Source organism: Tauraco erythrolophus, chromosome 18 (assembly GCF_009769465.1).
Source record: "Tauraco erythrolophus isolate bTauEry1 chromosome 18, bTauEry1.pri, whole genome shotgun sequence".
Taxonomy (NCBI): Eukaryota; Metazoa; Chordata; class Aves; order Musophagiformes; family Musophagidae; genus Tauraco; species Tauraco erythrolophus.
In genome coordinates, this window is record NC_141482.1 from 12,844,442 (window position 1) to 12,871,664 (window position 27,223).

A 27,223-nucleotide genomic window follows, 5' to 3' on the forward strand; every position below is an offset into this window, starting at 1 on the left:
AAAATTTGGCCAGTTACACTTCCATGATCTCACATTCCAAGATCTCTCCTTGTTCATTTAAGAAAATGAGAGGAAAACAAGCCGTAGGCTTCTCTGCCTTTTCCAAATAAACTTTGTTATCCTCTTATGTAAAACACTAAGAGGCTATTCCAAGTGGAAAAGAGCTTTATACACAGCTTCACTTAAAAGCAAAAACGTAAAACATGTTTTGTTCTGCAGTCACAGAAATTTCAGTCATTTGTTGTAATGAATGGGCAACGTCAGAGGAACGTATAGTATTTTTAGCTCTGCTTCATTACCCAATGTGGTAAACAAATCCTGAACACTTGTAACGTCTAAAAGCTGAGAAGAAAAGCTTTTCCTGCGTAGTCTTGATTAAAGTCAGGCTGTTATTGTCCAGAGGATCAGTAAACTGTACTGAGCAGGAAGAGATGGCTGCCTGCAGGATAAGCAGTCACATCTGTACAAATGGTGAAATGATGGCAAAAAACCAGAGTTGGGGGTAAAAGCAGAATGTGTATGGAGAAGAGGAAGGGTAGCCCAGAGAGAAAGGGAATAGTCTCTGATGGGGAGATGTAATTTCAGTGCGACAAACTCCTTGTCTGACCTTATGTTCAGGAATTCAGGATTGAAGCTCCATGTTAGAGGCAGATAAGCTCAAGTTAACGTGACTGAAACAGGGCAGTACGCAGCATAACAATACATGCCTGTAAACGCAGTAGAGCTGACAGGCACGTTTGCTACCAACATCCTCTGTTAATATGTTACACAACTGTTATGTTCGCTCTATAAATCCATTTGACTTGCCAATGAATTTGGCATATGCTTGAGTAAGCTGATCTTTCTTTTTCTTCTCTTATTGCACAAGATCCTTGACCTGGTTTGATATCCTCTGCTCAGTCTAGACATGAGCCAAAGTATGAGGGATCTGCCGTATTCTAAACAAAGTTATGGGATTTCAGAATGAAAAATGGTTTTCTGCCATGAGCTTCCCCTGTTGCTTCTAAATATAATATTATAGGTAGCTTCAACAGAGATTTAGTTTGGATATAACGTACACTATATAGGAAAGAACAGGCAATGATGAACATGTTAGCATGGAATAGCATGGATCAGCGTGGCAAGCACTGAACACCCTTCCAGTTCTTATAAAAGCCTGTGGATTTCAGAATTTCTTGGAACACCACAGGATCAAATTCAAATTATGCCTAGACCAGTGAAATTCAATACCATCATTACACAAAACAATCCACAAAGTCAACAGCAGTCTGAAATCTGTGCAAATGCCAGAGAACAATGGCATAAATTTCAAGACAGTGTGATATGGAAATTTTTAAATATCTTAATTTTCATTACACTCATAAGGAATCAATTTTTGCAGCTAAGATATTGTCACTTCCTCTATTAGTTCCCATATAGATTTCTGGCACAAAGAAGCTTTCGGGAGATTTTTACGGCTTTTTAGTGGTATACCCCAAAACACACAAAGGCTTCCTCGTGAGGAAGCAGTTATTATAATATTGTGGGGGGGTCTTGTTTCCAGCTCTCCATGACTCATGCAAGCAGCTGAAAACACATTTAAAATATGAAAGCTGCAAAGAAACTGAGAAGAGGGAGTAGTTATTCCACTTCTCTTTCTCTCGGAAGAACTAAAAAATACATAAATTTAGGTCAGACAGGGTAAAAATATTCCATGCTGTTTTTCCTTCCATACTGTTTGGACTTTGTAAGACTTAAAAACAGGCCCAGGATATGGTTGAAACGAACAAGACTAATATTTACTTGTTTAATAAAAACCTCATGCATTGAAATAGAAATTCAGTTCATATTCTATTGTGGTTTTAAAATTAAAGTTTTGTCACAGATCTGGTTGCCCCTTTTGCATAAAAAAAAAATTAAAGAAAAAAGAAAAAAAAAGACAGAAACAAGAGGAAAAAGTCCAAATATTCTTGCTGATGAAACGCAAACGTTAGAAAAACATTCACTAGATGATTTCTTCTCAAAAACATGACCCAAATGAAAATCAAGAGCTGGAGACCAAAGAACTACTTGGGATTGATCATCTTAGAAGAGCACGTGAATTTAAAACTTGTTGACAGTAAAATTAACAAAACTTGTCTGTGCAAAGGCAGAGCCTCCTGACATGCTTTTAATTTTGAAAACAGTAGGTTTTTTTGTTCTTTTGCATAAGCACTGACCAGCAGAATAGAAGTGTAATCATGTGCTCCCTAGACACACTCAATATCGTAGTCTCATAAATTTTTTTTTTTTTACACCATTACATTATAAATCAAGTCTGTAAATGTAGAACCTGTGCAATCTTACCTGTTCGGACAAATGTGCAGAACAGGATTTTGATCAGCAATTTCTATATGTGTGTGAAACACGGTACAGAGAAAGTTTGTTATACCAAGGCAGATTTAACCTGCTCCACATCCACTGTGCTGTCCCTGACCCCTAAGTCGCCTTGAGAAAGCCATGGGAAAATTTATTAGTGGGAAAACTTGTTAGTAGGAAAACCTTGTGCAACTCAGAGTTGCTACAGCCTCTCCTGTTTCATCTGCAGGCTGGTCTAGGGTGAGCAGGACAGTGCCTGATAGCCACATGGTGACACTTAGGGAAACCTTCCAGGCACTTCAAGGCAGATGTGAGGAACCTTTACCAATGCTGCTAGTAGAATTTTAAATGCAAATGCTGCTAGTAGACTTCTAAAACATAAAAAAAGCGCTATTTCTCAGCAGTTACCATTTACATTTTAGTTTAGCTCATGGCATTCTTTGTACCTACTTTGAGTGTGTTTGTATGCTACCTCCTTCCTCTGTTTATTTCAGTTTAAGGCAGTTCTTTCAAAGATGGTGTAAGCACTCTAGTCATTAAACATCACACTTGTATGTACTATTGGCTAATATTCCTAGAGATACTAACCATCTGCAAACATACTGGGGAGGCTGATTATGTGACATTTGCAGTTGTTGTAAGCAGTACAACTTACCTAGCCCACAAAGTTTCTCCTTGAAAAGAACATGGATATTAAAATGGTATTTAAGACATTGCTTTCCCCTTCTTTCAAATGTAACTATTTCAAGAAATTAATATAATGCATTTTTGGACTTGTTTTTTAGCAACAGTTATCTAGTTTGTGTGGAAAGAATGTTTTGTGAAGTCAAAAATTAATACAAAACTCAGTTCTTGCACTGAACTGCATAAAGACTCACTTCAATTAATGAAATCAGTAGAACTCTGACAAATGCAAAGCCCTTTCTCCACTAAATTCAGTGCACTATAAACCTTAGAAAAGATCAAGCCAAAAGAAACTTGTCCATCTGTGCATTAATTTGCTTTTTCTGACACAACCGTAGCATCATTCTAGCAAGTCTGAAATTGTCACTATATCGATTTTGTTAATTTATGCATAGCAATTTCATTGATGCTAAAATGTCTTGCTGGAAGGGTCTGGGAAGATATATGCCATTCTGGACACAGAGATATATAACAGACAAGTGTAGTATATGGACATTTCGGCTAAGCTGTAGTATGGGCTAAAACCCAACACGAGGGAATTTTTACTTTACCAAAAATTTAAGAGCCAAAGTCTTGATGAAAGTTAGTGGCTTTCAGTACCACCAACTCATAGGAATTTGCACGTGTGTTTAGGGGTTTTGAATCTCAATTTAGTAAGAGAAATAATGATCCTTATTCTTCCTCTGGAAAGAAAATACAGGAATTCTTAGTTCATTTTTGGAAGGATGGTTGTTTAGTTTGGTTGGCATTTTTGTTTTTAAAAAGAATCTTGTTTCCTTTGCGCTTGGTTGGGGAAGAGCTCGTTCTCTGTCAAGTTAGAGTCACGGATCACACGACTTAAGAAATGTAGGCCAGAAAGTGTTGAGTCTTCAACACCAGCTGTTCACAGATCCACTTCTAATAGGCTGCATTACTTGCTAATGTGGCCACAGCCAATATATTACGTTAGCAAAAGGGACAGTAGTTACTTTTCATAGTTGTTCTCCCTGCTTGGCTGCTGGGTGGCAGAGAGAGTTAATGGACAGAGATCGCTGTTCTCCTGCCAAATTCTCATTTTGTTGTTGCCATGAGGGACATTGTCTCTCTATTCTTCTATTTCTTACACAGGGCAAGGATTACAACTGAGTAGTTTATTTTTCCTAGCTCCTATAATACAAGAAAAAAACAACCTGGAATTGAGTCATTCCAAGAGCTGCAGCAGAGACAACTTTATATATTTTGAGCAATTTCCATGTTCTTTCCTTGCCCTGAAGATCCCGACATTCCCATTAAGAATAGTTTGTGGTCTTGTTTCAGACAAACAGTGATAATTGCCACAGTAAATCTGATAAGCAATTGTTTCTCTTGGCCCTTGATCAGTGAAGAATTTCATTTTAGAAGGCATATTGCTCTGTTAGCACTTTAGAGATTGTTAACCAGACACCATCAATTTGGAAGCAGAATCTCACTTTTTAGAGTATGGACCTCCAAGGAACTCATTGAGTTTTAAAGGTACTCAGATCTCTACAGTGAAGCATGTTGCAGTTTCATTAGAGCCGTGCTGTAAAGCCCCTACTGGAGCCTTGAGGTGGTGCCACGGTAAGGAGCAGGTAATGTGAACTTTAACACAGGGCTGAGCAGGTGAAAGTGTCAATGCCCGTGGGGACTTGGTACTGTCTGACTGCTTCGTGTGTATGCACACACGTGCGTGTCTGTTCAAGGATGCTGAGGGCAACAGAGGGTTTGTGGTATCTTGCTGTCTTTTGAAGACTGCTGAGCATTTAGTATAATTGCCTCTTTGGAAAATACCAGTAGACAGTGGGATAAATGGATATTTAAAAACAATGCTCCCCTCAAAGTATTTCCTACATGTGTCTCATATTAACTGAATGTTTCATGCAGCAGACCAAGCCATCTCCAAAAGTATTTAACCATTCATTCAGGTGATATGACCTCCTAAAAAGGATTTCATCACAATTTACATACCAACCAAAGGTAGTAATCGCTGGCAGCTTTATAACAATTTTACAAGGAGCCAAACTTGGTGCATGCTCTTTAGACAAAAGTTTAATTCAGTCATCGTGCCTGTTTCCTGTCTGCCTTTCTCTGTAGCTGTTCTGGTTTATGTCATATTTTTGTTGTCAAAGTATTTCTTCTTCCAAATCTCTGTCTTATTGTGTATAGCAGGCCTGCAGTGTGCACCAGGGACTGTTGACTCATGTGTGTTCGTTGCCAATGGCTGTAAGGAAAGTGAAAGTGCAAAGCAGTGGGAGTGATAAAGGGGAAAAAAAAAAGAAAGGCAGATGCTCTTGTGTTTCACAGAGCAGAAAGAATGTTTTCTATCTGCAGTAGTGGCATTGAACAGTGACAGAGCACCAACAGGGAGCTGTGGTGCATTTGAAGGAAGAAGGAAATTATGCCTTAAATTACAAAGGCATAAAAGTGCATAGGACATGAGGATTTGATTATTTCTCTGATATACAAGTTTGGGATGGATATCAGGTGAGAGCTGATGGTGTGACTGACAGACGTATACTCCCATAAACAGAAGAAACTCTGAACAAGTCAATTCTGGGGCATGAATCCCAGAAAAAAGCAATGCATAGTTCCCTGTTAGCAAGCATGGCGCTCTTACACCCATAACCTCCCTGGGTATTACCTGTCCCTCTAAATGTAACTACTATCAGGGATAAGCTGCAGTGAAATGGATTTGAAGGTGCCTCTTGGATTCAGCACAGAGTGCGTTTCAGTCTGCAGACTCCCTGAGGAAGCTATAAAAAACATCCTTTCAACAGGTTTGCAGCAAGGCTACAGCTAATTAAACAACTGCAGGTGATGAAACACTGGTCCTGCAGTGCAGACAACAGCTTTACTACTATGAGTGCATGGAAAGCCTAAGTCAAGCCGTTCCTTTACTTCCTGGGCTCGACCTCTCTGTGTCCTGCAGAACAGCGGCTCTCCAAGAGGCTTAGGGAAACTACCCAGTCTTGGAAATCTGTAACATGCGTGTGGTACGAAATCCTTTTCAGATGCAGGATGGACAAGGCTTGGTGCACAGTCTGGCTCCTGGCCCTCTGCAGAGGACTTAATTTAAATAGATTTTTTGTGAATTTCAGGAGATGCTGCTCTGTCTGGTGCCTGAGCAAGCTCTCACTGGGTGAGAGGCATGCAGATGTTAACTTTCCCCTCTTGAAAGAAGATGCTGTACAGGCGTGGGTAACTGAGTTGTGATTATACAGCAGTCCTTCATTAGGCTCATTTTCTTACTGTTATTTAGTTCTTCCTTCTCCAGCTAAAGCTTGTCGTGGGTTCCTTTACACAAACACTGAAAAACTTATTTTGTTAATGAATTGCTAATGTCACACTGTGCGTAGTAAATCACAGGAAATGCTACTGGGACTTGACACAATGGTCCAAAAGCATGAAAGGTTCCTGATTAATTTCTTTGCACCATGGCTCATATGGTGGTAATGCTGTTTGGTGATATGTCAACTTCCAGAAGGAACATTTTCTGGAAGAAATCACAAATCTCAAGGATATAAAGTGTATTTTTATCTAGGAGATTTAGCTGGAGTTGCCACTTCCCTGCTCTCCTTCCTTTGATAAGTATAATCTGTTTCCCTGTTCATTTCAGCTAAAGCTTGTTTTAAAATCCAAGTTCTTTGAAGGGAGGCTCAGCATGACAGAATGGAAATGAACTTCCTTGGCAAGCACAGCCCCCTTCTACCACCCACAAATTATGTTTTGCGTTTTTTTTCCCCCTCCTTCAATTAAAGAAAAATGTTAAATCATAATTTAACACAGTAAAGAACAGTGGAAATTATAGAACAAGGATACAAGGCAAGCATTCGAGTATGAAGTGAAAACGGAAGTTCAGGCTCTGGAGACCACATGAAGGGTAGAAGGAAAGCACAGTAACTTGCAGTTTTATGCAGGGAAGTATAAAAACTTCATCAGGATTCATGCCACCCAGCTATAAGAAAGGTGATAACAGCCCAAAAAGAGCCTGTACTCAGTGGAAGCTGAACCCAGAGCTGGTTTGGGTGTGATGTCATAAAAGACTCTATTCTATTTTCACCTTGACTTCCTGTATCTCCATGAGTCTGAAGTCTTCACAAATGTACTATGCCAGATTTCCCCCCACAAGGTAACTCCATGAATGACGTAGTTGTCATGTGGATGAACCTGGCCCATTATCCATCTGCTTCCTTATAGGATTAAAACAGGTGAGATGAAATCCAAGGCGGGAAACCATGAACACAAAGGATTATAGTTTTGAGAACAAAGAGATAAGAATTCAAGCCATTTTTACTTTCTCTGTTGACCATAAAAAACCTAAAATTTTGGATAGGTAAATGTCTGAATTTGCACCTCGATCCTGTAATTTTCCCTGCTTTGTTTCAATATTTTTCTGGTGTAACAAATAGGATGTGTTAGAGCAACAATCTACGTCACGTCAGCAGTTATGCATCCAAAATTAGCTTATGATTACATTCAATAAACTACTACAAGTACCTTGCCTTTTCTAAGCAACTAAACTGTTTGGAACTAGATTTTCTGTTTTACAAAGGCTTCTGTGTAAATTTTTCTAAACCAAACCAATATTGAAACATCCACAGCTCCAAATTAAAAAAAAAAAGTCCTTAAAAATTAAATAAATTTCAGGTTTATCAAAAGCTTTTTTCTTATTTCTAATTTTACTTTCTGATTTCTAAGTCGTTCAAAATTGGGAAAATCAAAATACTGTATGTTCAAAAAACTGAGATGGAGACTTCGAACTGCAACATTCCATTGCAGTTTTCTTTCAAAGAGAGTCAAGAAAGAGCATGTCTGCAGAAATGCAGGTGACAGAAAACATTTTTAGAACAAGGAAGAGCTCCGTCACAGGAAATATCTAACTAGTGCAGAAAAAAGCTCTTCAGTTTGAATTCTGCTTCTCTGGAACATAGCAGGAGTGTTCAAAGGCTCCTAGACACAACTAATTTACCCCTATTCTGCATATTCACTCATTACATTCGGTTCTTCCTCTTTTAAGATGCTAAACTAAGGAAAAAGCATTAGTTCCTGCTGCTAATTCCCTTTCCCAAAGCTCAGGATAGTCCCAACTGTAAAACCAAGACGACCTTTTCCCTTCTTTTCCCTGCAGGTTTCTCTCACCAGACAAAAAGTACCTTCTGTATGGAGCACATTTTGTAGAGCAGTGCTGTTTCTTGGCTAGCCCCACAGATGTCTGGCGTGCAGGATGCGGGACTGACCAGTAGCAGACACGAACCCTTTAAAGCTCGGCTCTCCCTGTGATAGCCTCTACCAGCCTGTTTAGGTAGGCACGAACTGGGCAGCACTGGAAGTCAGCAGTGTTAAGGCACCTCTATCCCAAAAGCCAGAAAGGTCATTTTGATTGCACTCCCTGTCTCTACCCTCTGGGGTGGACCAAAGGGAACCTTTTTTCCTTTCTTAGCTCTGTATCCGAGTTGCAAAGACGGATGCAATGACAATAAAGGGGAGAACATGCAGAGCTGCATTACAAACCGATTCATCAGAAAACAGAGCACGCCTGCCTTACAAATTTGCCTGCAGCTCTTGTCTGCTGTGTTATTTTTAAACTGCCTGCAGGTTGCAGATTTTTCAGTGGTCCTTCTCCTAACAGTGCACACAGAGGATTTAGCAAGGCACAACTTCCGTTACCAGGAATTTAAGTTACCAAAATTCCTAGCACATTAAAATTCAGCGTCTTTCATCTTCCCATAAACTTCTTGCTGCAATTTACGTATTCACAAGAGGGCATCCCGTGTTTCTTACAGCCTCTCCCTGTGGCAAGGTCAGCATAACTCAGCTCTGCATTCCTGATGTTCCCAACTGCCATACATCAGCCTGTGGAGTGCAGCCCTCAGTTGCTGTAATCAGCAACCCAGGCATCAAGCTACAGACTCTTTGGCTCATCATGAAAAACCCAAGAAGATGGACCCAACTGGCTGAACCCAGTGCTCCATTTCACAACACTGATCACCGAGACAGGATTGTCTCAGCACCAAAACCATCTGCTGTACAAACGAAGGCTACGTGCAGGCACAGGGCACTCTTCCGGCACACATCCAGGACACAAACTTCACAGTACTCTCAGCAAACCTGCCCCGCTTTTGTGGGAGGCTGGATGGGACAGGGTCAGGAGTTGACTTCGGTAAATGAGAGAGCCTCTATGTGCTGAAAAATGGCACAGTCCATGCACAGTTCCTACAGAGAAGGGACTAACAGGAAGAGCAGTCTATTTATGTCACCACAATATTTTAAAGAAGAAAGCAAAGGGACATTTTTCAGAAACACTGATCACCACAACTGCTGCTGATGTAAACAGAAGCTGCAGATGCTCAGACTTTCTGAGGGGTCAGACCCTGCAGCCAAATGTAATGCATATTATGATTTATTTCCTTCTTCTCTGTTGCCTGTATTATTTTGCAGCCCAGAGCAGTACTGCAGAGCAATACCTGTCATGTCAGAACCTCTCCTCTCATCTGATTTGGGATGTCTCAGACATCAAACCATTCGCACTCTTGACCACTGTTGGGAGCTCTAGAAATTATCCCAGCTAGCACTGTTAAGAATTACTTGCCCAGCATCCTCAGCAAGGCCACAGACATAGTCATTTCCATCCCTTTGGCACACACAGAGGTGACAACTGAGGACCTTGTTTTGGATCTGGAGCTCCAGCACAGAAGCCTTTGCCCTCAATAGGGTACAGCAGAGACTTGAAAGTAATTTTGATATGAACAGCCAACAAGCTTCAGTCAGAGCAAAATCCTCTGCCCCACAGGGCTGGTGGCTGTCTCCTTGTGGGACAGTGTGGGACCAACTGGTCTGTCTCAGCAGGGATGGCCAAGCAGAGCCTGGCCTCCCACTGTTGGGTAGGATTAGGTTGCTGTGCTGAGGGTTAAGCTTGTGCTCACTTGACCCCGTATAACAACTGTCCCTCATCCTTCTGCGTTACACAGCTAGTTATGCTGTTGCTTATTCCCCCCTGCTGATTTGGAGAGTATCGATTTGGCTCTTGACTGTTTATATTTTGCAGACATCCTCTATGTAATTACATGGCCTGGCCCCAGGCTGTCAGACTCTGGGAGAAATAACCGCATTATTCCACAGAACAGTTAGCATAATTAAAATATTGACTGCAGATTAAAAAAATGTGCTGAATGTTTCAGAGTGGTTGGAGGGTTGGCGAGTCTTGGCAGCTTGTTGGCTGCAGGAACTGGCTGATATTTAGGCGCGCCTTCTCCTTCGGTATTCATTGCTGTACGTGGGAACTGCGTTTTGTGCTGTCAACTTCTTATCTCCCAAGCAGCCAACCCACAACCAAGAAAAAATGAACTGACTGGAAATGAGGAGCTCCAAGGGCTTTCTTGTGATTCTTACTGCCAGTGAGACCATTTCCTTGTTATTTATGACTTCAGGACATCTGTCTCACTGTGTCTCTATCTATTTTTATTTGTGTCCATCTCTCCAAATGCTTAGTGTAGGAACTGCATATGGTGTGAATGTACCAGGTGATAAAACCATTTGCTTAAGAACTGTCTGTACCATATGAGAAGCATTAATAAAGTTAAAAGCCCACAAAAACCTCCACTGAAACATTTGTTTTAGCTACTATTCCTTCTGTGACATTTGATTTCTATCTGTCTTTCATCTGTAATCAAAGGCTAAAGCATAAAATCCCGATATTTCCACAACCAAGAGGGTAGAAGGGGATGGAAGAAGCCCAGTTGATAAGGCTGGTAGAAACTACAGAAGCACTGATTACTACAGGGCAGTTGGGAAATTCTTAGTGCCTTTGCAATATCTCTCCATTCTCTTTCTTAGAGGAATATCTGGGATAATAAACATTGCTAGAGACACACAGGTTTGGGCTTGAAGGACTTCCTGGTTCTGTCTACATCCCTGCTATCTGGCAAAAAGAGTAAAACAATCTCATGCTACCAATGTTAAACAAAACATGTGGATGATACCTAAACCACTTTGCAAACAACTGCATCCTGAATGAAATGCAGTAGGATCAGTAACTTGGCAAGGTACTGCTTTAAATCAGCTGCGTCTTTAATCGTCACTTCCACGCTTGAGAAATTCCTGGAATGGTAGGAAGTGGTTGAGCAGCAGTGCAGTCTCACAAGTGAGGACAGGGATGGCTGAGCTGACGCTGTTCTACTCCACTGTAGCTTGCAGGGACACGGGTCTGATTTACAGTCTGATATATAGCTCTTTTGAGATGAGCTATTTTTGTGGTCATTTCCATTCCCACTCAAGGGATGTCACAAGAAATGGCCAAGTGCTGTTTGCTGAGACTTCTATTACAGCTTTAAAATACTCATAATAACAAATTAATAGCAGATCTGCCCTGCCATTTTCCATTCTCATCACCATATCTGTAATCAAGAGCAGCTCTACTTCTTCAAAGATAATTTCTGCAATAGTTCTGTTTTGAATACGCAATGAGGAATGGAGCATGATATCTTGGCACTCCAGCTGTGGTCTGTAGGCTACTGCCCTCCTTCTGTGCCAGCCTCATTGCTGGTTTCTGCTATTCAATTAACCCCCAAACTGTAAATCATAAATATCACCCAGGGTAGACACCATTCTTTCAAAGGCAAAAATATATTTTTACATATATTTTAAATCTCTTCTAAATTAAACCCCAAGACAAACTCTGTGGAATGAGACAAAGATGCTCTAAATTCAATACATAGAAAGAGAAATTCACTGGGCATACACAAGTGGGGGAGTGGGAGCAGAGGTAATTGTTACAGCCTTGTCTCTGTTCTGATAGTTCACATGGCCAAGTTTTCAGTTTGTCTCCACTGAATGATTCATCTCTATTACCAGCATTTTCAAAATTAAATGGAAGAGGAGGAATGTGTTCATTCCCCTGCTGTGTTTAATAATCTTCCAAAAATTGTTTCCTGTTTACTTGGAAATCCCCACCTCCATGGTGTGATTTAAGCATTTTCACCCTGTTAACTTAAAAACAAAGCCTAGAAGATGCTGTATAGTTTTTATCTTGCAGTCATAAAGCAATTTATGATAAATGTTGTTGTTCCAGAGAAAAATTACTTGGAAATGTACATATGTTCATAGCTCCACATTGCTCATTTAAGTCATAACGGGTTGTTGAAAAAAAATACAGATTGTCATTCAGTTTTTATTCACGTAACATGTCTGATGGCAGCTTCTCTTTGAACAATCACTGTGTTGGTGCTCAAACACAAATCTCAGTAAAGACATCAATAACCCCATTTATGGAACTGTGCTGCTTGCTTTCATGGTACTGGCTAGCACACAACTGGGAATAGTCAGTACGTATTGTTTCACGCAAGGCTTGCCTATAAGCAAAACTTACAGTGTATGTTCAAGACACAATATTAAAAATACCTAAACTGCTTTTCCAACTGAAGCATTATCTCTGAATTCCTGTGGCTTGGTTGGACAAAAGGGGAAGAATTTTCCCCTTAGCTTCCTCAAGGAATAAATTTGCACAATAGCTCTAAGATTTTACTTACGTAGCACATATCAAACAAACCATTCTTATACAAAAGATTTGCATTAGCTCACACAGGTCAGCGTCTTCTGTGTTAGCTTATATGAAAAGAGTTCATTTAAAAGGCAGCGATATCCCGTGGCCCGAGAACAGAATGGGAAGCTCGGAATCTAGAAGGGACCTGAGCTTTCTCACACTTCCTCTCAGCTTTTCGTAAAGGTCTGAATTTTTCTGGATGAACGTTACGTTTACATGAATAACTTGAGGCTGCATGAGCCTGATTTACAGATGTTGAATTTCTACGGCTCCTATTAAAGTTATTGGGAGCTTTCAGCTGTCCACGTTTCAGAAGGCTGTGATGCAGCTACATGCAGCCCTTGGGAAGGAGAGTAACACCAGTACCTTGGTGAGCATCAGGCAGGGACAAAAGCAGGAAAGCAATGGAATAAAGCATAGGGTGTACAGATCAGCCCGTCTCCTTCTCTATGGGCCTAATAGCCCTGATTATCCCATGAGGGATGGCATCAGTGGAGATACTGAAATATTTGGCATCCAGACAGGTTCTGTGCAAGACCAGAGTCAGGAGAGCAGCTGGTAGGAAGAACCGGACTGGCACAGTGAGGCTGAACGCCTTTGGCTGGCATCCCTCAGCCTGGCCACCAGCTCCAGCAATGGAGACTCTTTCAAAGTCTTGCACTGCTTGTCTGGGTGACTGGACTGCATGCTTGTCAGCTGTTGAGCCTCCGTTTGCCTCCCCCTTCTAAGTCTGTGCTGAAGCGTCTTGTCTAACAGCTGGCTCTTCTCTCTCTCCCCCTCTCAGATGAGATGGAGCAGTCCCCTGCAATGCGTTCTGACTACTTGGTCTCAGGGATTCGAACTCCGCCAGTGAGGAGGAACAGCAAACTGGCAACACTGGGCAGGATCTTCAAACCATGGAAGTGGCGGAAAAAGAAAAATGAGAAGCTAAAGCAGACATCTGCAGGTAGGACAAGAGAGTGATGCTGCACAGAACAAGGCTTAGCTTGGGTGAAATTTGCTTACATAAGAAATCTATGATCTAAAGGTAATTCCGAGGTTTCAGTGTGTTACAGATTAATAATATTTAAGGCTAGAAAGAGCCTGCATATGCTGACTTCTTGTATAATACAATACAGTACATTTACAAGAAAAGGTCAAAATATGAGAGTGAAGCACAAGCCTCAACACAGACTGCTTTTCACAGGCTGGCCCTTCTCCAAAATAGGCTACGTTTATGGCCCCAAGTATCATCACCCCTTTTATTTGGGGTGAAGATTATATAGGTCACAGTAACATTATGAAAAGTGACAGGAGGGAGCTACAGCGTGTAAAATGCCTTCCCTCAAGCAGCTGTCTCTGCAGTGAAGGAGCCCAGCACACAGCACTGCATGGTCTCGCTAGTCTCCAGGGATGTCCCAAGAGATCAGTAAGGAGACAAACTCACTAGCCTTTTCCTAAGGTAGGACAGTGCCATTCCCTCCACTTGCCCTGATAACTGTGGAGTGTCACAGTGAAGGACACTGCTTCCTGAGGCAGCTCCATCATGCCGTATTAAACAGCATGAAGGCTCTAATATCCCCGTTACTCCACACTCAGTGTGATCAGACAGTAGGTCAGATCATAAATTTCAGCTCTACGTGTGGGTGATTTTACAGCTTTTTTAACAGAGGAAAAGACACAAACAGGCTGACCAGTCCCTGCTTGCCCTCAAAAAATCCTTGCAATGTTTTCCAAGCTCACAGTAGTTGAGACTGGAGGGAATTTCCCCATTGCATCTTTCTCACTCCATTATATGAATATTCTGTTGTTAACTGGTGCTGTTATGCTACTACTTCATGCAGTGCTGGAGAAGAAGATGACAGCACGACAAGGTCGGGATGAACTCATTAAGAAAGGTCTTCTGGAGATGATGGAACAAGGTAAGTAAAAAATCTTCACCTTTTTTATCAGAGTCTTTTTCAGGACAATAGGAAACACATAATTGCAAAAAGAAGAAACCTAACAATCAAGAATAAAAAGGAAAACCTTCAATCCAAACATAGAGGAGAATTCAGTATCTGAATTAAGCGTGTCTGTCTTCAGATTCCTCCCTGCCGCAATCAATCCATGCAGTTTAATTTTTGATGTGTTACCATCTTGAATGCAACTCCATCTTCACTTGATTTGTTCATGGTGCAGTCTGAGCTGGTACGTGTTTTGTGCCATTGCTCTAAACCTAGCAAAATCCTGCTGCCAAGAAAGTCAGTGAAAGCTGCTATAAATATAAACTTAAACATACAAATACTTTCAGCTGACATGTATGACCCATGAATCCAAATCTCATCAAATGATACTAATCTGATGTTTTCAGCCATCTTACCAGTAAACCAAGTTTGTGACAAAACATATTACCATTTTGCCTGGTTTTCATTCACGTGGAAAAGTGAAGCATTTGGTAGTGCCATTCTAAAGCTTTCCTGAGTACAAACCAACTTCAGCAGAAGTCGCTGAATGAAAGATGGTAAAGCGTCAGAAACATGCACGAAGGACTGTGGTTCTGTATATCCCTGCTCCAAAGTCCTCACAGATGCTCAAGGGAGACAGAGATCTGGGTGACTATTCTGTGAGGTCAAGTGAGCTCCTACGTTACAGGCAACACTGCCATTTCTACCTAAACAGAGATGAAAATAATAAATCCATCTTTACTTTGAAAACTTTGTAACAGAAAGCACTGCCATGAAGAAAGATTGGCCTTTTGAGTTTGACCAATCTGATAGATAGAAATTATGTTCTTTGAAACCAATAATTGAGTTTCTTTGTATAAAACAAATGCCATGCCTATAAATAGCCTGTGGGACAATACTCAGTGATGCTATGCTGGAGTGTAACCGAGCAACTGAAGAGTCAGAAAAAGAGCATTTTAAACAGGTTTGTTTTTTTTTTTCACTGCAGTAAAGCAATTTTCATATTATTTTATCAGCTATTTTAATGTGAGTTTTACGTTCAAGTTAAAAAAATAATCTATCAAACCATCAGCTTATTCTAAAATGGAAGTTTTTAGAAAGCTCATTTTTAATTCCTGTCCATTGAACTCTTTGTGTCTCTTATAATTCTAGATAATTAGTTGCCCTAGAAGAATATTAGCACTATTGGGTAGAAAAATACACCCCATTTCTGCTAGCAGTATGGAAGTTTCCCATAATCCGTGAATTTGAAGACATTCATATCTAGAGCTTTGCAAAAGAACAGTGAAATAAAGCTTCAGTAGACCACATTAAAAGGTGATACTAATAATACGTCAATAAACCTCTTGCAGGCATGAAGAACTGATTGCAAAGAAAATAGGTGGTGCTAAGATGCAAGATCATTTTAACAAAATTAAAATAGTTTAAATAAATACACATAGTCTGGTGAGGAGTGATGACAAGCTGTGCTTTTAAAATGCAGCTGCAAACAGACTGCTCACCTGCCTGCAATAAACTTGCATAGAGCTCCTGTAAACATCAAACAAATTTTCAGCAGCACGCTGCTGCCCAGAAAAGCAGGATAGCTAACAGTCAGTTGAAGGACATTGCAGCCACCTGCAAGTTATTTTTCTTTACGGAGTCTTATGAATCTCCAGGGTTATTTTATTATATTATTAGAAGAAGCAGCTTATTAACTGGAATAAAAAATTGACCCAAATAATTCTCAGTAAATGATTAGTGCCCTATTTGGACTGTGCTGAAGTAGCAGCAGTTTCAAGGCTAAGTCCTCCTTTCTGCAGTAAGTTGCAATTGTCAAAGCAGCAATATTAAGCTAAAAGGCAGCAGTAAATCCTAAAATCCTTCTATTTCATCAGGCTCTACTCCACTTCCAGAGACCTGATTCCTGCTCGCTTTCATAAATAGCCCAGACTGGGACGAAGCTCTAGTCTCAGAAAACTCCAGACCTGCTTCATGCATTTGCAATAGCTGTGTCGCAGTCTGGTTTTGTAGCACAAGATCTGTCAAGAAGCATTTTGAACCGGACCATTCAGCTCACAGCAAACCATAAAGCTGGTGCAGAATCTGCACCAGTCTGTGAGCAGCCCAGGGTGCAATCGCACCGTCCTCGCTGTGGCGAGGAGTCATCCTGCCAGGTTGTGTCACCCTCTCTCCTCACACAACCCAAACCCAGCTGCCCGGACACGCTGCACAGACCAACTGGCACAGCCTGGGCCTCTTCTGTCCTTCTCTCCTCTCCAGCTCTGCTTACGCAGAGAAAACACCAACCTGCCCCTTGAAAACTCCTGCACCTGAAACACAGCTTCACTCTAGGGCACCAGCTTGCACCTTGTAAGAGGTAGTGGGGTGCAGGGTCTGGCATTCAGTGGGATCCATTCCCAACTAAATTATAGCTCCTGTTCTTCTGATTGCTTTGCAATACCCAAGACTCTCTGCTGCTTTCCTTACCAGTGGATCTAAGGGCTGTGCTTTCTCCTGTCCCCAGACTGTCTCTAAAACAAGGCATTGGGGCCCACTGGAATCAAAGCAGCACATCCACTGAGATCTAAGCGTGAGCTGATCACTTCTGACCAGAAACATCCCTGTCGTGAGTCTCAGACACTCCTTGACAGAAATTATTTGACAGGGCTGTCTTCTGCTTGCCGTTACTTCATTAATCATTACGCTTTCCATGGGATCTGAGGGAACTCATGTCTCGGACTGCAGTTTCCTTGTGGCACAGCTGTCAGCAGATTGCCTTTCCATAGGATGTGCAGAACGTGCAAAGCAGAGTTACCTTGAAAACATTTAGGGAGCTTCACCTGATATTTGTCTGCATTGTGAGCACAAAGCTGACCAGATGTAGCTGTGCTTATGGCAGAGAGAGATACGGGCTGCCGGTCAAATATTGCAGGCAGCTGTTAATACACCGATGATTATGTATAGGCTGCCTTCACAATGAGCTGAAATGTAGGCGATGAACTTTTTCCCCCTCCCCTTCCCTGTATCATAGCAACTGTGCTACTGCAGGGGCTATTTTAAGAACAGTAACTTTTCACCAAACGTGATTATGAGGCAGACTGAGCGAGCTCAGCGTACAAAAATACTGCATCCCTTTCGTAGCATCTCTGGGCCAAAATCTGATACCCTTCCCCAAAAGGGCAATCAATTACTCTGCAGATTGTCCAAATAATATAGCTGTGAATGCTAGCTATTTTAAATCAATGGTCAAGAAACTTGTCATGACATTGCAAGAAAGCGTCGCCTTGTCAGGAGCTCCCAGAAAGGAGTGTCTAGGGCTGAGAAATACGAGTTGGGAGGTCAGGAGTGGACAGCAGACATGTCCATCAGCATGGAGCATTGGCTAGAGCGGGAAGTAATTGCTTTGGTTTGCAACAGTAACATAGATCTTGTAAATTCTGAGAGAGTCATGAAGTGAAAGGATAGTTTGTATTCTGAGGACTCTTTCCTGAATAGGAGAAGACGAGAAAAGCTTCAGTCATCAAGATGCGCACAGCTGCAGGGATCGCTGCACAAAAATGTTTCAGAGTAAGCAAAGGGAGCAGTTTCTAGGTCTGCATGCAGAGGGATTTGAATTTCTGATCAGCTCAATCAGACAGGACACGCTTTTCAAAGCTGAGTAACTAAAACTGTGCTGAAAACCCACAGCTTGGGAGGGAATATTAGCAGCTTTGTCCTTGGTAAGGCTCCGGCACTACCGCTGGGGCAGCTGGATGGCAGCGTGTTGTGCATGGAGCCTGGCACAACTCAGATGCCTCAGACCAACCTGTGCATGTGCTGCAACATGAGCTCTGCTCATGCAAGGAATTGCCTCCTGCCAGAAACCTCTGATTTCCCACGCTTCTGCTCATCTCCGATGTAGCAGGTGCTTCCAGAGTATAGTGGCCTTCCTGTACGTGCACAGTGCCCATTTACCCAGGCTGCTGGGTGCCCATAGGAAAGGGTGCCTCATTGAGAAAACTGGGTGGATATTAGTATCCAGATGGGCTGGTCTCCACAAGTTTTGCATTACAGATGCTCAACACTCTTAGAGATCAGGTGCTGATCTAAGACAAATCTCAGTCCCCTGAGGGCTAGCAGCTTTGAGACTCACTCTTCTCAGGGAGTTTCAGCTTTCACTGCTCATGGTTTAGCTAAAATTAAATGATTTGATGTTTTAGATACCGAAGGCAAAGCCTGCACTGGTGACGACAGCACGAGAGCAACGCAGAGTGACCCTCCAGCTCCTGTGTGCCAGGCACTTGCCTCAGAAGAGGTGCAGCAAGAGAGTACAGTAGCAGCCACAACGAATGTGACCTCTCTTGGTGAGGAGCTGCATTTGGATGAGCTGAAAGAAGATGCAGGTATTGGGTATAAAATGTTTTCAAAAAAACTATAAAATATAAAGAAATATTTCTGCTAAGCCACTCTATGAGGAGTCGAATATGTCAGTGCACTAAAGGGTTAGAGCACCTTGTTCAGCACAGCCCATGCTGGGTTGGCAATCAGTACTTAAAACCAGTGATTTTTTGATTTTTGAGACTGCTACCAAACTGAGGGACCACACAAAGCTTTGGATAATGGGATTAGTTGGATTATGAGATGATCCAGTCTTGGCATGGTGCCCCTTTGGTATTAGCAGTGACTGCTGTGAAGCTGAAACAAGCTTCTCTTAAAAACATTTCCTAAACTTCTGTGCCAAGCCTGAAATTGTTTGTTCTGGCTCAAGAGAACAATGTCAATACACAGCCCACACTGTCCATATCATCACCTTGTCTACAACATGCTGCAAGCAGAAGTGAAGTTCAATACCAGGAGCACAGACAAGCTAACCCAAACTCCTTTCATGCAACTGTGCTCCGGTGGAGCTCATCTGTGACAGCAGTTCCTCAGGACCAGAGCAGCCAGGCACAACCAAGCAGATGGAGGGTTTCCGTTCACTTCCTGACAACCAAGAAGTGCAAAGCTGCAGAGACAATGCTTTATCCTGGTTTGTGAGGAGTGCCATCCAGTGATTACAGATCTTCCTGACCTCCGGTCAATGTTTACACCTTCTCCATCTTCCCTGGTTGACTTTTGTTCTCCATCCCATGCCTTCATGACCTGCTTTCTGTGGGGTGCCAGCCACTGGCCACTTTCACCAAGCCCACCCCTACCTGCTGTTGTTTGCTGAGCAGTGCTGCCTGCTTATGCCCTCAACCAGCTTCAGCAGCTCAGAATGGAAATCATTCTCTGAAGCACCTGTCACCTTCTCCATTTCAACTATATGTTATTTCATCAAGAAATATCCCAAAGCACTGTATGTGAGCTTCTAAAGATTTATCCTCTCTCTTCTTTGTCTCTTAAAATAGAGGTGAGATAGAGAATTGGACATGGATAGCTTCTATTAATATCTGCCCTTCACGCTGTTTTCCTTTCCCTTCAAACTCTATCATTTATGGCTGTGTTTGGTTTTGTATCACCCGAAAAAGTAATTGATTCAAAACCCATTCATCTCTCTGTTCTTACAACAACCAGATGAAGATCTTAACCACAATCCTTCAGGCACTACTATTATTAGCAATAATAATCTTTTCTAGAGCATTTCATTCCATATCACTAAGGAAATTTCTCTCTGAACTTCTAATTCTTATCATTAGGACAGGCTATGCTGGAAAGATGGTGCTAATAATGTATCATGCATTTAACCTTATGGTTCTGCAAAATCTAGTACTGTGCTTTAAAATTTACCTTACGCTGCCTTCAAAATTGTGTATTGAGGCTTTCAAAATCATCCCAGTTTCTTCTGTCTCTTTCTCTATCCTAATTCCTTTTATTGCCTCCCTGGCACAACCTTTCATCTCTTCTGTATTTCTTTTCCTCCATTTTTCAGGTGTCTTTTTTCCAGGTGTCAAAAAATACCAGTGGAATTACCTTCTCCTGTCTCCCTGTTCTCTGGTACTCCACTCGTATTTGCTGGAAATCTTCCTATCTCTTTGATAAGTGGCCTCTGGCGTTTAAAATAATTATCGTTAATCTAGTCTTTACGTGCTAATTTATCCCCATCTGTGCATTTTAGCGTTCCTGTCTCTAGTGAGTCCACCTTAAGGAATTCATTGGGTAGGAAATCTCTTCAAAATTGTCAGAGTGCATTGCTAAGTCTATTATAATGTTGAGTTTATTATAGCATTTGTCCTTGGGCTCAATCATTTCATTCATATGAATTTGTGGACCAGCTAGAAACAAAATGAATGTATTTGCTTTATACTCAATATGTCATATTTGATCCTGAGGATGTGGGGTGACAGCCAGGGAGGGGAAGAGAAGGGAACAAAAGGAAATATTTGTAGACTTCATTTTTGGTTAATACATAGAAAAAGGACAGCCCAGGCAGAAGGAGGGCAGTTTCCCCCACCTAACCGAGCCAACGGGCTTGGGAGCAGTCCCAGGGAGAGGATTCCTACCTAGTAGAGAGATGGCCATGAATAATTAGCTACTCTGGCAAAGAGTCTAGTGATGAGCACTTGGAGAATTTTCGGCAGGATAACATTCACTCTGCAGCATGAAATCTGTTCATAGGTTTGGGTACTCAAGACTTGGATCTGCCTTCAGACTGAGTCAAACATGTGCTGTTGTTACCAGCAACAACCACAGAAAAACATCGAAGCACACCGTTCTTTGTAGGGAGTGTAAAATGGACATTCTTTAGATAACAGTGCACAGTGCCAGTTTGTTTTTGTGACATCAGTCGCAGAACAAGAAGGAGTTCAGAAGCAAAAAGACCTGACTAAGGAGTGGTGTGTTTCGGATCCATCTTCTCTAAAGGAAAGGTCCCACTGCAGCTGCTCCACTGCATCTGTGCCAAACAGCACTTCGTGTCACAGGGAGGTCTGCTGATTTTAGTGAAGTTACTGCCAGAAGAAAATATTGCTCTACTCAGGGGAATGCACTCAAACCTGACTAATTTTCCTATCAAGCTACTAACATCTACTGGAGCTCTTGATCTTTGTGTAATGTAACACATTAGCAACTTTATTTTTCTTTTCCTCTATTCCACATTTTGTCTCCTATGCAGCAGGCACAAAAATGCAAAGTGATGTCAGCCTGGAACAAAGCATTTGCCTAGAAGCGTATTTAAAAGAAAATAATGTCCTTCTATAATTCAGGCAACTATCACATATGGCAGCTTTCCTATCAAGGCAAATTTCATAAGAATTCCCGTTAACAATGCATATTTATTCTACTTTCCTGTCTTTTTTGAATGATAAATACTCAGTCCTCCTCTTCTAGGCACATTCATTAATCTATTTGTCAACAAATTAAATGCTATTATCTTGCCAATGCTATTGTTTCCAATTGCCTGAGTGCTCTGGTGCCTCCCCATGCACTCTGAGCACAAGGATGCTGAATGTTCATTAGTACAGAGAGTTTGTATTCCAAACCAGACACAAAACTGAGCCAAGAAAAGATTTGTGATGTGGCAGCTGTGGGGCCCACTACTGTGAGTTTTTAGGAGATGCTCTAGATCGGTTTGGAGAGAAAGGTACTTCCTTCAGACAGTCCATAATGCCAAAAGTAGTGGTATTTGTCATTTATCCAGTCCAAGCAGTTTGGACCTCTCATGCTGAGGAGAGACTTAAACACTGATGTCCCCATTTGGATGACTGTTTCAACTTCTAGGACAGGAAAAATAACCCTTATGGCTACTGCTGAGCCCATAGTGGCTGGAAAAGCAGTTTGGAGAGAGCCTGGCCACGGCTGGAGTCCTGGGTCAGAGTCAGGCTCAAGCCTCTCTGTGGGTCCCCATGTATATGCCAAGGCGGAGATCAGGGCATGTGACACAGTGTGAAAGTCTAACAGCGAGGTACTGTGTGAGTTTAAGCTCTGCCAGAGTCAGCTGGTATTGAGCAGGATTTAAGGATGTTAATTTTGAACTTCATCAGTGGAATTCCACCTATGCTCTGCTTCAGCTTTGTGCCTTTCTGGATCTGTTCCCCTGTGCCCTCATCACAATCAGGTCAATTTGATGAACTGCTCAGTGATTCAGTCTGCACTCACTTTAAGAGCTAAGTGCTTTTACCATCTTTCAGGAGACAATCCTGAAATGAGCACTGCTTCACCATCCCAAAATAAGGCTTGAAGTGATTGAAGTTTATCTTAAGTACTTCACCCATTCTCTGTTTCACACTAGCTGCTGAGATCCACTGGCAAATCATTTTTACGGCAAGCTTTTCTTGGTTGTCAACTTTAACCTCAGGAAAGATTCAACAGTTCTGGAGTCAGGTGCAGTAAGAGAAGACTTGGGATACAAGTTGAAGTCATGTATTAAATAAGATAAAAATTAAATTGTCAAAGTAAATGTGTACAACAAACAGTTGGAAAGTCAGCTTTCGTGCAACATTACTGGTTTGATACTCTTTGCCCTTTGGCTGTGTGTTCCTAGCACAGATGAGAACTCGCTCAGTAACTGCCACTGCAGTTGCATGCTGTAAGAAAATTCATTACAGTGCTCAAAAGTTGCTTTTCCTTGCTGTCTTCATTATTGAAAAAAAAAAAGAAAACTGAAAAAAGGCTTTAAAGAAATAAGGGAAGCTCAGCGTTTTTCTCAGGAACATCAAAACTAACATTTCTTCAGTGTCCTCATACATTTTATTCTTTACCTGCCTTGGTTGGTTGGCTATTTCACACAGTAATTATTTTCATTATGGAAAAGAAGTGCTTCTAGCTGTATGTCATGTGTTCTGTTTTTCTGAATGTTCCTGGCATTGTCCCCTGGCCTATCATTATTACTAACTTCATGTTCCATTAATTTTACTCGTCTCTCTACTAGCCAAGAAACCTTCAGCACCCATGGAAGAATTAGAAGATGCCAGCCTGCCAGCATCTGAAGACAGTCCACAAGCCTTACTTGTATCTGAATCCACAGATTCCCCCCAGAAACAGACAGAAAGAAACCCAGCACAGCTTCCCAGCCCTCCGTTGCTCCCAGCGCCACCACCTAAGGCCATCTCCAAAATCACAAAGAGCATAACAGGTCAGTGATTACTGCTCAGTAAGGATTTTTCCATCCCTTATGTGTTGTTCACCTACACAGCACAGTATATAATTTTTTTCTTACATCTTTTTTTAAGCCTACTGCCACAAACTGCTGTGAATCGGGCTGGTTATGTTGAGTGAAGGGAGTGATTTGCATGAACTGAGTGGTCTTGTTGCCTGATAACAACGCACTGATCTTTGTACTTCACACATTTATCTGAATGTCCCAGGGGATTGTTTGTTGTGAGTCTATTGCACTAAACACGTGTAAAAAAAAAATCAAACCAACTGCAAACATCTGCTGAATGAGATGCTCATGTCGATATGCCATAAAACACAAAGAGGACTTAAATGTTTTCATTACCTAGACCTCTGCTGGATAACAGCACACAGCCAAAATCAAGTTCAAGTCAATAGGTCTTGCAGAGATTTCTGTCTGAAGCGTTTGCTCTCCAGGGTAGGTCTAAACTAGAGCTATGAAATCTGGTCTAGCTGCACAGAAGCCATGTAAGTGATACACCTGGCTCCCACGAAGCAATCCTTTGTGCCGGACTTCATTGAATGTTTCAAGAGCAATTCCTCTGGGCCTGATTTTCTAATGTATTGCCAATGTTGTTACATTTCCCAACATTCTGGCACTGTAGAAAAGGTGTTAAAGTGAACATGATTTTAGTTCCAATTTCAGGGCCCCTACATATGGTAAAAGCAGTTAAAAGGGCCTTATTGCAAATTGGAATCAAGTCCTGACATCTAAATGTCAGACCTGTTGGATATTTAGACTTTTAAATGACAGCCATTGTCTCAGCCCTGATTTGCATCCACACTCATCTACTGGCACAAAGAACAGGGTTTTCAAAGTCACCAGGAAACAAAATATCAGAGGGGCATTGTGACCTGACCACTGGAGTTCATAGAAAATATTGGGGTTTTGGATCTTTTTGAGGAAAATTACAAGTATTTGTTTCCCGTGGAAAATATCCATATTTTGTCCGTGCTTAAAAGCCATAAGAGTTTAAGCAGGAGCTGGATTCAAAATGGTATAATGCTTCTTGGAAGCTGCTGTTCAGGTTACTTCAACATTCTGTGCTACAGGTCAGGCTCTCGCCTGCCTCTTCCACCTTCTGACGTGAACAGCCACAACCAAAACACCCCTTTGACTTTGCCCGACCTACAAGAAGGCGATACTCTGCATGAGATGTAGGCTATTGAGAAAATCTAACCCACCGAGGGTGATGAGATTAGAGCTCCACCGGGCACTTCACAGTGTTTTGAGTCTAAATATTTTGCTGCTTAACCAAAGTATTTCCTCTGACATCTAAGGTATTCTGAGTTTTGGTATTTCATTCTCATCTAAATTTTCCACACAGAACAACTCTTCGTTTTCTCAATGACTCTAATAATTATAGACCCTTTTCCAATGCTGATTATACATTTATTTTTGTGTGGATGTGGAGGCAGTGGTAAGTTAAGAGTAAACAAATACTGTAAATGAGTGAAAGGGAATACAAATGTATGGGGAGAGAGAAACAAAGAGCAATTATGGAAGAAAAGGAAGAGGTTGAAAAGCTCTTTTGTGTTTAGTTTTTTCCCCCTTAACAATGTCAGAGATGCTGTTAGCAGAAGAGTGAGGAATAAGCCAAGTACCAATTAATCACAGAGAGAGGGGGAACAGGGCAAGGTGCCAAGACATCACTTTGCAAGATTATTCACTGAAGGGCTGTCATCAGGACAAATCAGGTGTGATCTAAGGAAGCTCTCCACTCTCAATATTGGCCCAAGCTGCAATGAGGACAAAATTGGCCCATGACCTGTTCCAGGAACAAGCAGGTATAAAGATAAAACAAAGTCTCGTCCCTTCCTGTTTTAGGGTTGAGCTGAACTCAGGGTTCTTGCTCTGAGAAACCATGGACACCCTCTCCCACTGTGCAGTGGTATAAAGTGACTTAAGAGCTGTTTTTTCATCCGCTCAGGCCATGATTCAGTCGGCAATGACAGATCACAAATGTCCTCTGTGCATTCCACAGCAGCACATAATCAAAATCCCCGTGAGTGCCAAAAAAACATCTTTGCTTATTAGAGGTTGACTGTCTTCTGGGTACAGCAATCATCCTGATCTGCACAGGAGGAGGTCAGGGGTGGGAAGGTGTCTCGTTGCCAAGACAATGCACACTGGACACCTAGACACCTGAAGAAATGTCCTTGTGCTTTCAGACATTTCAGATTTTAAATAGGACATCTTTTGGACTAGCTTGACCCCTGTCTCCTGAATGCATAGACAGATGAATGAAGCTGTCATGATTTGTTAAGGTTCTGGGTTGGAGGGAGAGAAACGTGCAAAAACGCCTTCCAAAATTGAAAATAATGTTAGACCTTTTTTAGAATAAGAGAGAAGATTTTACTGTAGATGCAACTCTCCTCATTGAAGGATACTGTCCTCCTCACCCCGCAAATGTCAAAAAGAGACCAGGCTTAGTGTTGTCACTCTCAAACTTTCAACGTTTGATTTTGGTTATGGCTACAGGAGCTCTTCTTCCTACTTGGGCTTTTGCTGTTGTCCTCAGTAATTCTGCCCTCCAACCTCCATAAGCCCAGCTCTGTTTGCAGTGCTGCCCTTATGGGGCTGGACCAGATTTCCAGCAGTGAACTACAGAAAAGGCATGTACTTGGTAACCATCATGCAGGAAGTTGGGTCTGAGAGGAAATCTTAAATAACTCAAGTGAATATTCAAACCTACTTTTGTCCTCACCAGTTTTCTAGTAAGTTACCCTGGTAATAGGATCCAAATCCTTTTTACATGAGTATTTCAGGATAATCCTGGACTGAGCAGTTTTTCTCTGTTATGAACTGAAGGATCTAAAAAGTAAGTGAAAAAAAGAAAATATTTTGTGAAAACAAGTTTGTACAAAAGCTCTACATGCTGTGCCAGTTTAAATTCCTGTTTAAAACACTAGATGGCAACAAGAGAAAAGAAATACTCTTTTATATGAAGAACTCATTGCCTTTTCACACCCAGACTGAGCTACTGGTGTAAACACCACCAGATGCCAGAGGATTGGGATGGAAATAAAAGGGTAAGGGAAAAGGGAAAGAAAACTGCAGAACAGAAAAACCAATCAGCATCTTTTTCAGGCCAGATGTTCAGTTATCTTAAGAGTGTGAAACTACCAAATTTACAACCACGGAAATGACCACTGTGTTCTGGACTCAGGTGCTAGAGAAATGTATATATGAAAGTCTATTTTCCAATGAATTGCTTACATTACATAAGAAATATTTGAATCTGGGGGCAAAAGAAGATTAGATTGCTCCATCCTTCTTTTTTCTTCTTAGTGCTCAATACCACATCTTTCATTTGAATTTCATTTGGCAAGTTATGTTATGTGAGCATTATCCTCATATTATAATGATTTTGGCATTTCCTCAACTGGCATATGAAAGACAGAGGTCTGAGCTGTGCAGCAAGCACAGAGGAGCAGATAATAGACACTGGTACATTTTGTCCTGACTGGGAACCACAGTGCATAAATTTTAATACAGTCTGCCAGAGTCCAGCAGAGAAAGTGCTAGATCAGAAAGGCACTGCAGTACAAGCCACTGGTGGTTAGGAGGAACAGTACTGGCAATCGAGAACGCATTGGTGGGCTGGGAAAAGGAGAATCTGATACTGAGGGAAAGAGGGGAAATGGGAGAGGCATCTGTTTCGCTAGATCGTAATCTGGACCTGTG

General features: G+C 41.7%; 1 protein-coding gene across 1 annotated transcript in view; it reads left to right on the top strand.

Moving 5' to 3' along the window:
• The window catches only part of PHACTR3 (phosphatase and actin regulator 3), a 112,009-nt gene that overhangs the window by 45,670 nt on the left and 39,116 nt on the right, over positions 1 to 27,223 (top strand). Inside the window, exons 2-5 of the mRNA XM_086623164.1 lie at positions 13,341 to 13,502; positions 14,380 to 14,457; positions 18,663 to 18,845; positions 23,291 to 23,494. Coding sequence (XP_086479290.1) covers positions 13,341 to 13,502; positions 14,380 to 14,457; positions 18,663 to 18,845; positions 23,291 to 23,494 — 627 coding nt within the window. The remainder of the gene's footprint in view (positions 1 to 13,340; positions 13,503 to 14,379; positions 14,458 to 18,662; positions 18,846 to 23,290; positions 23,495 to 27,223) is intronic.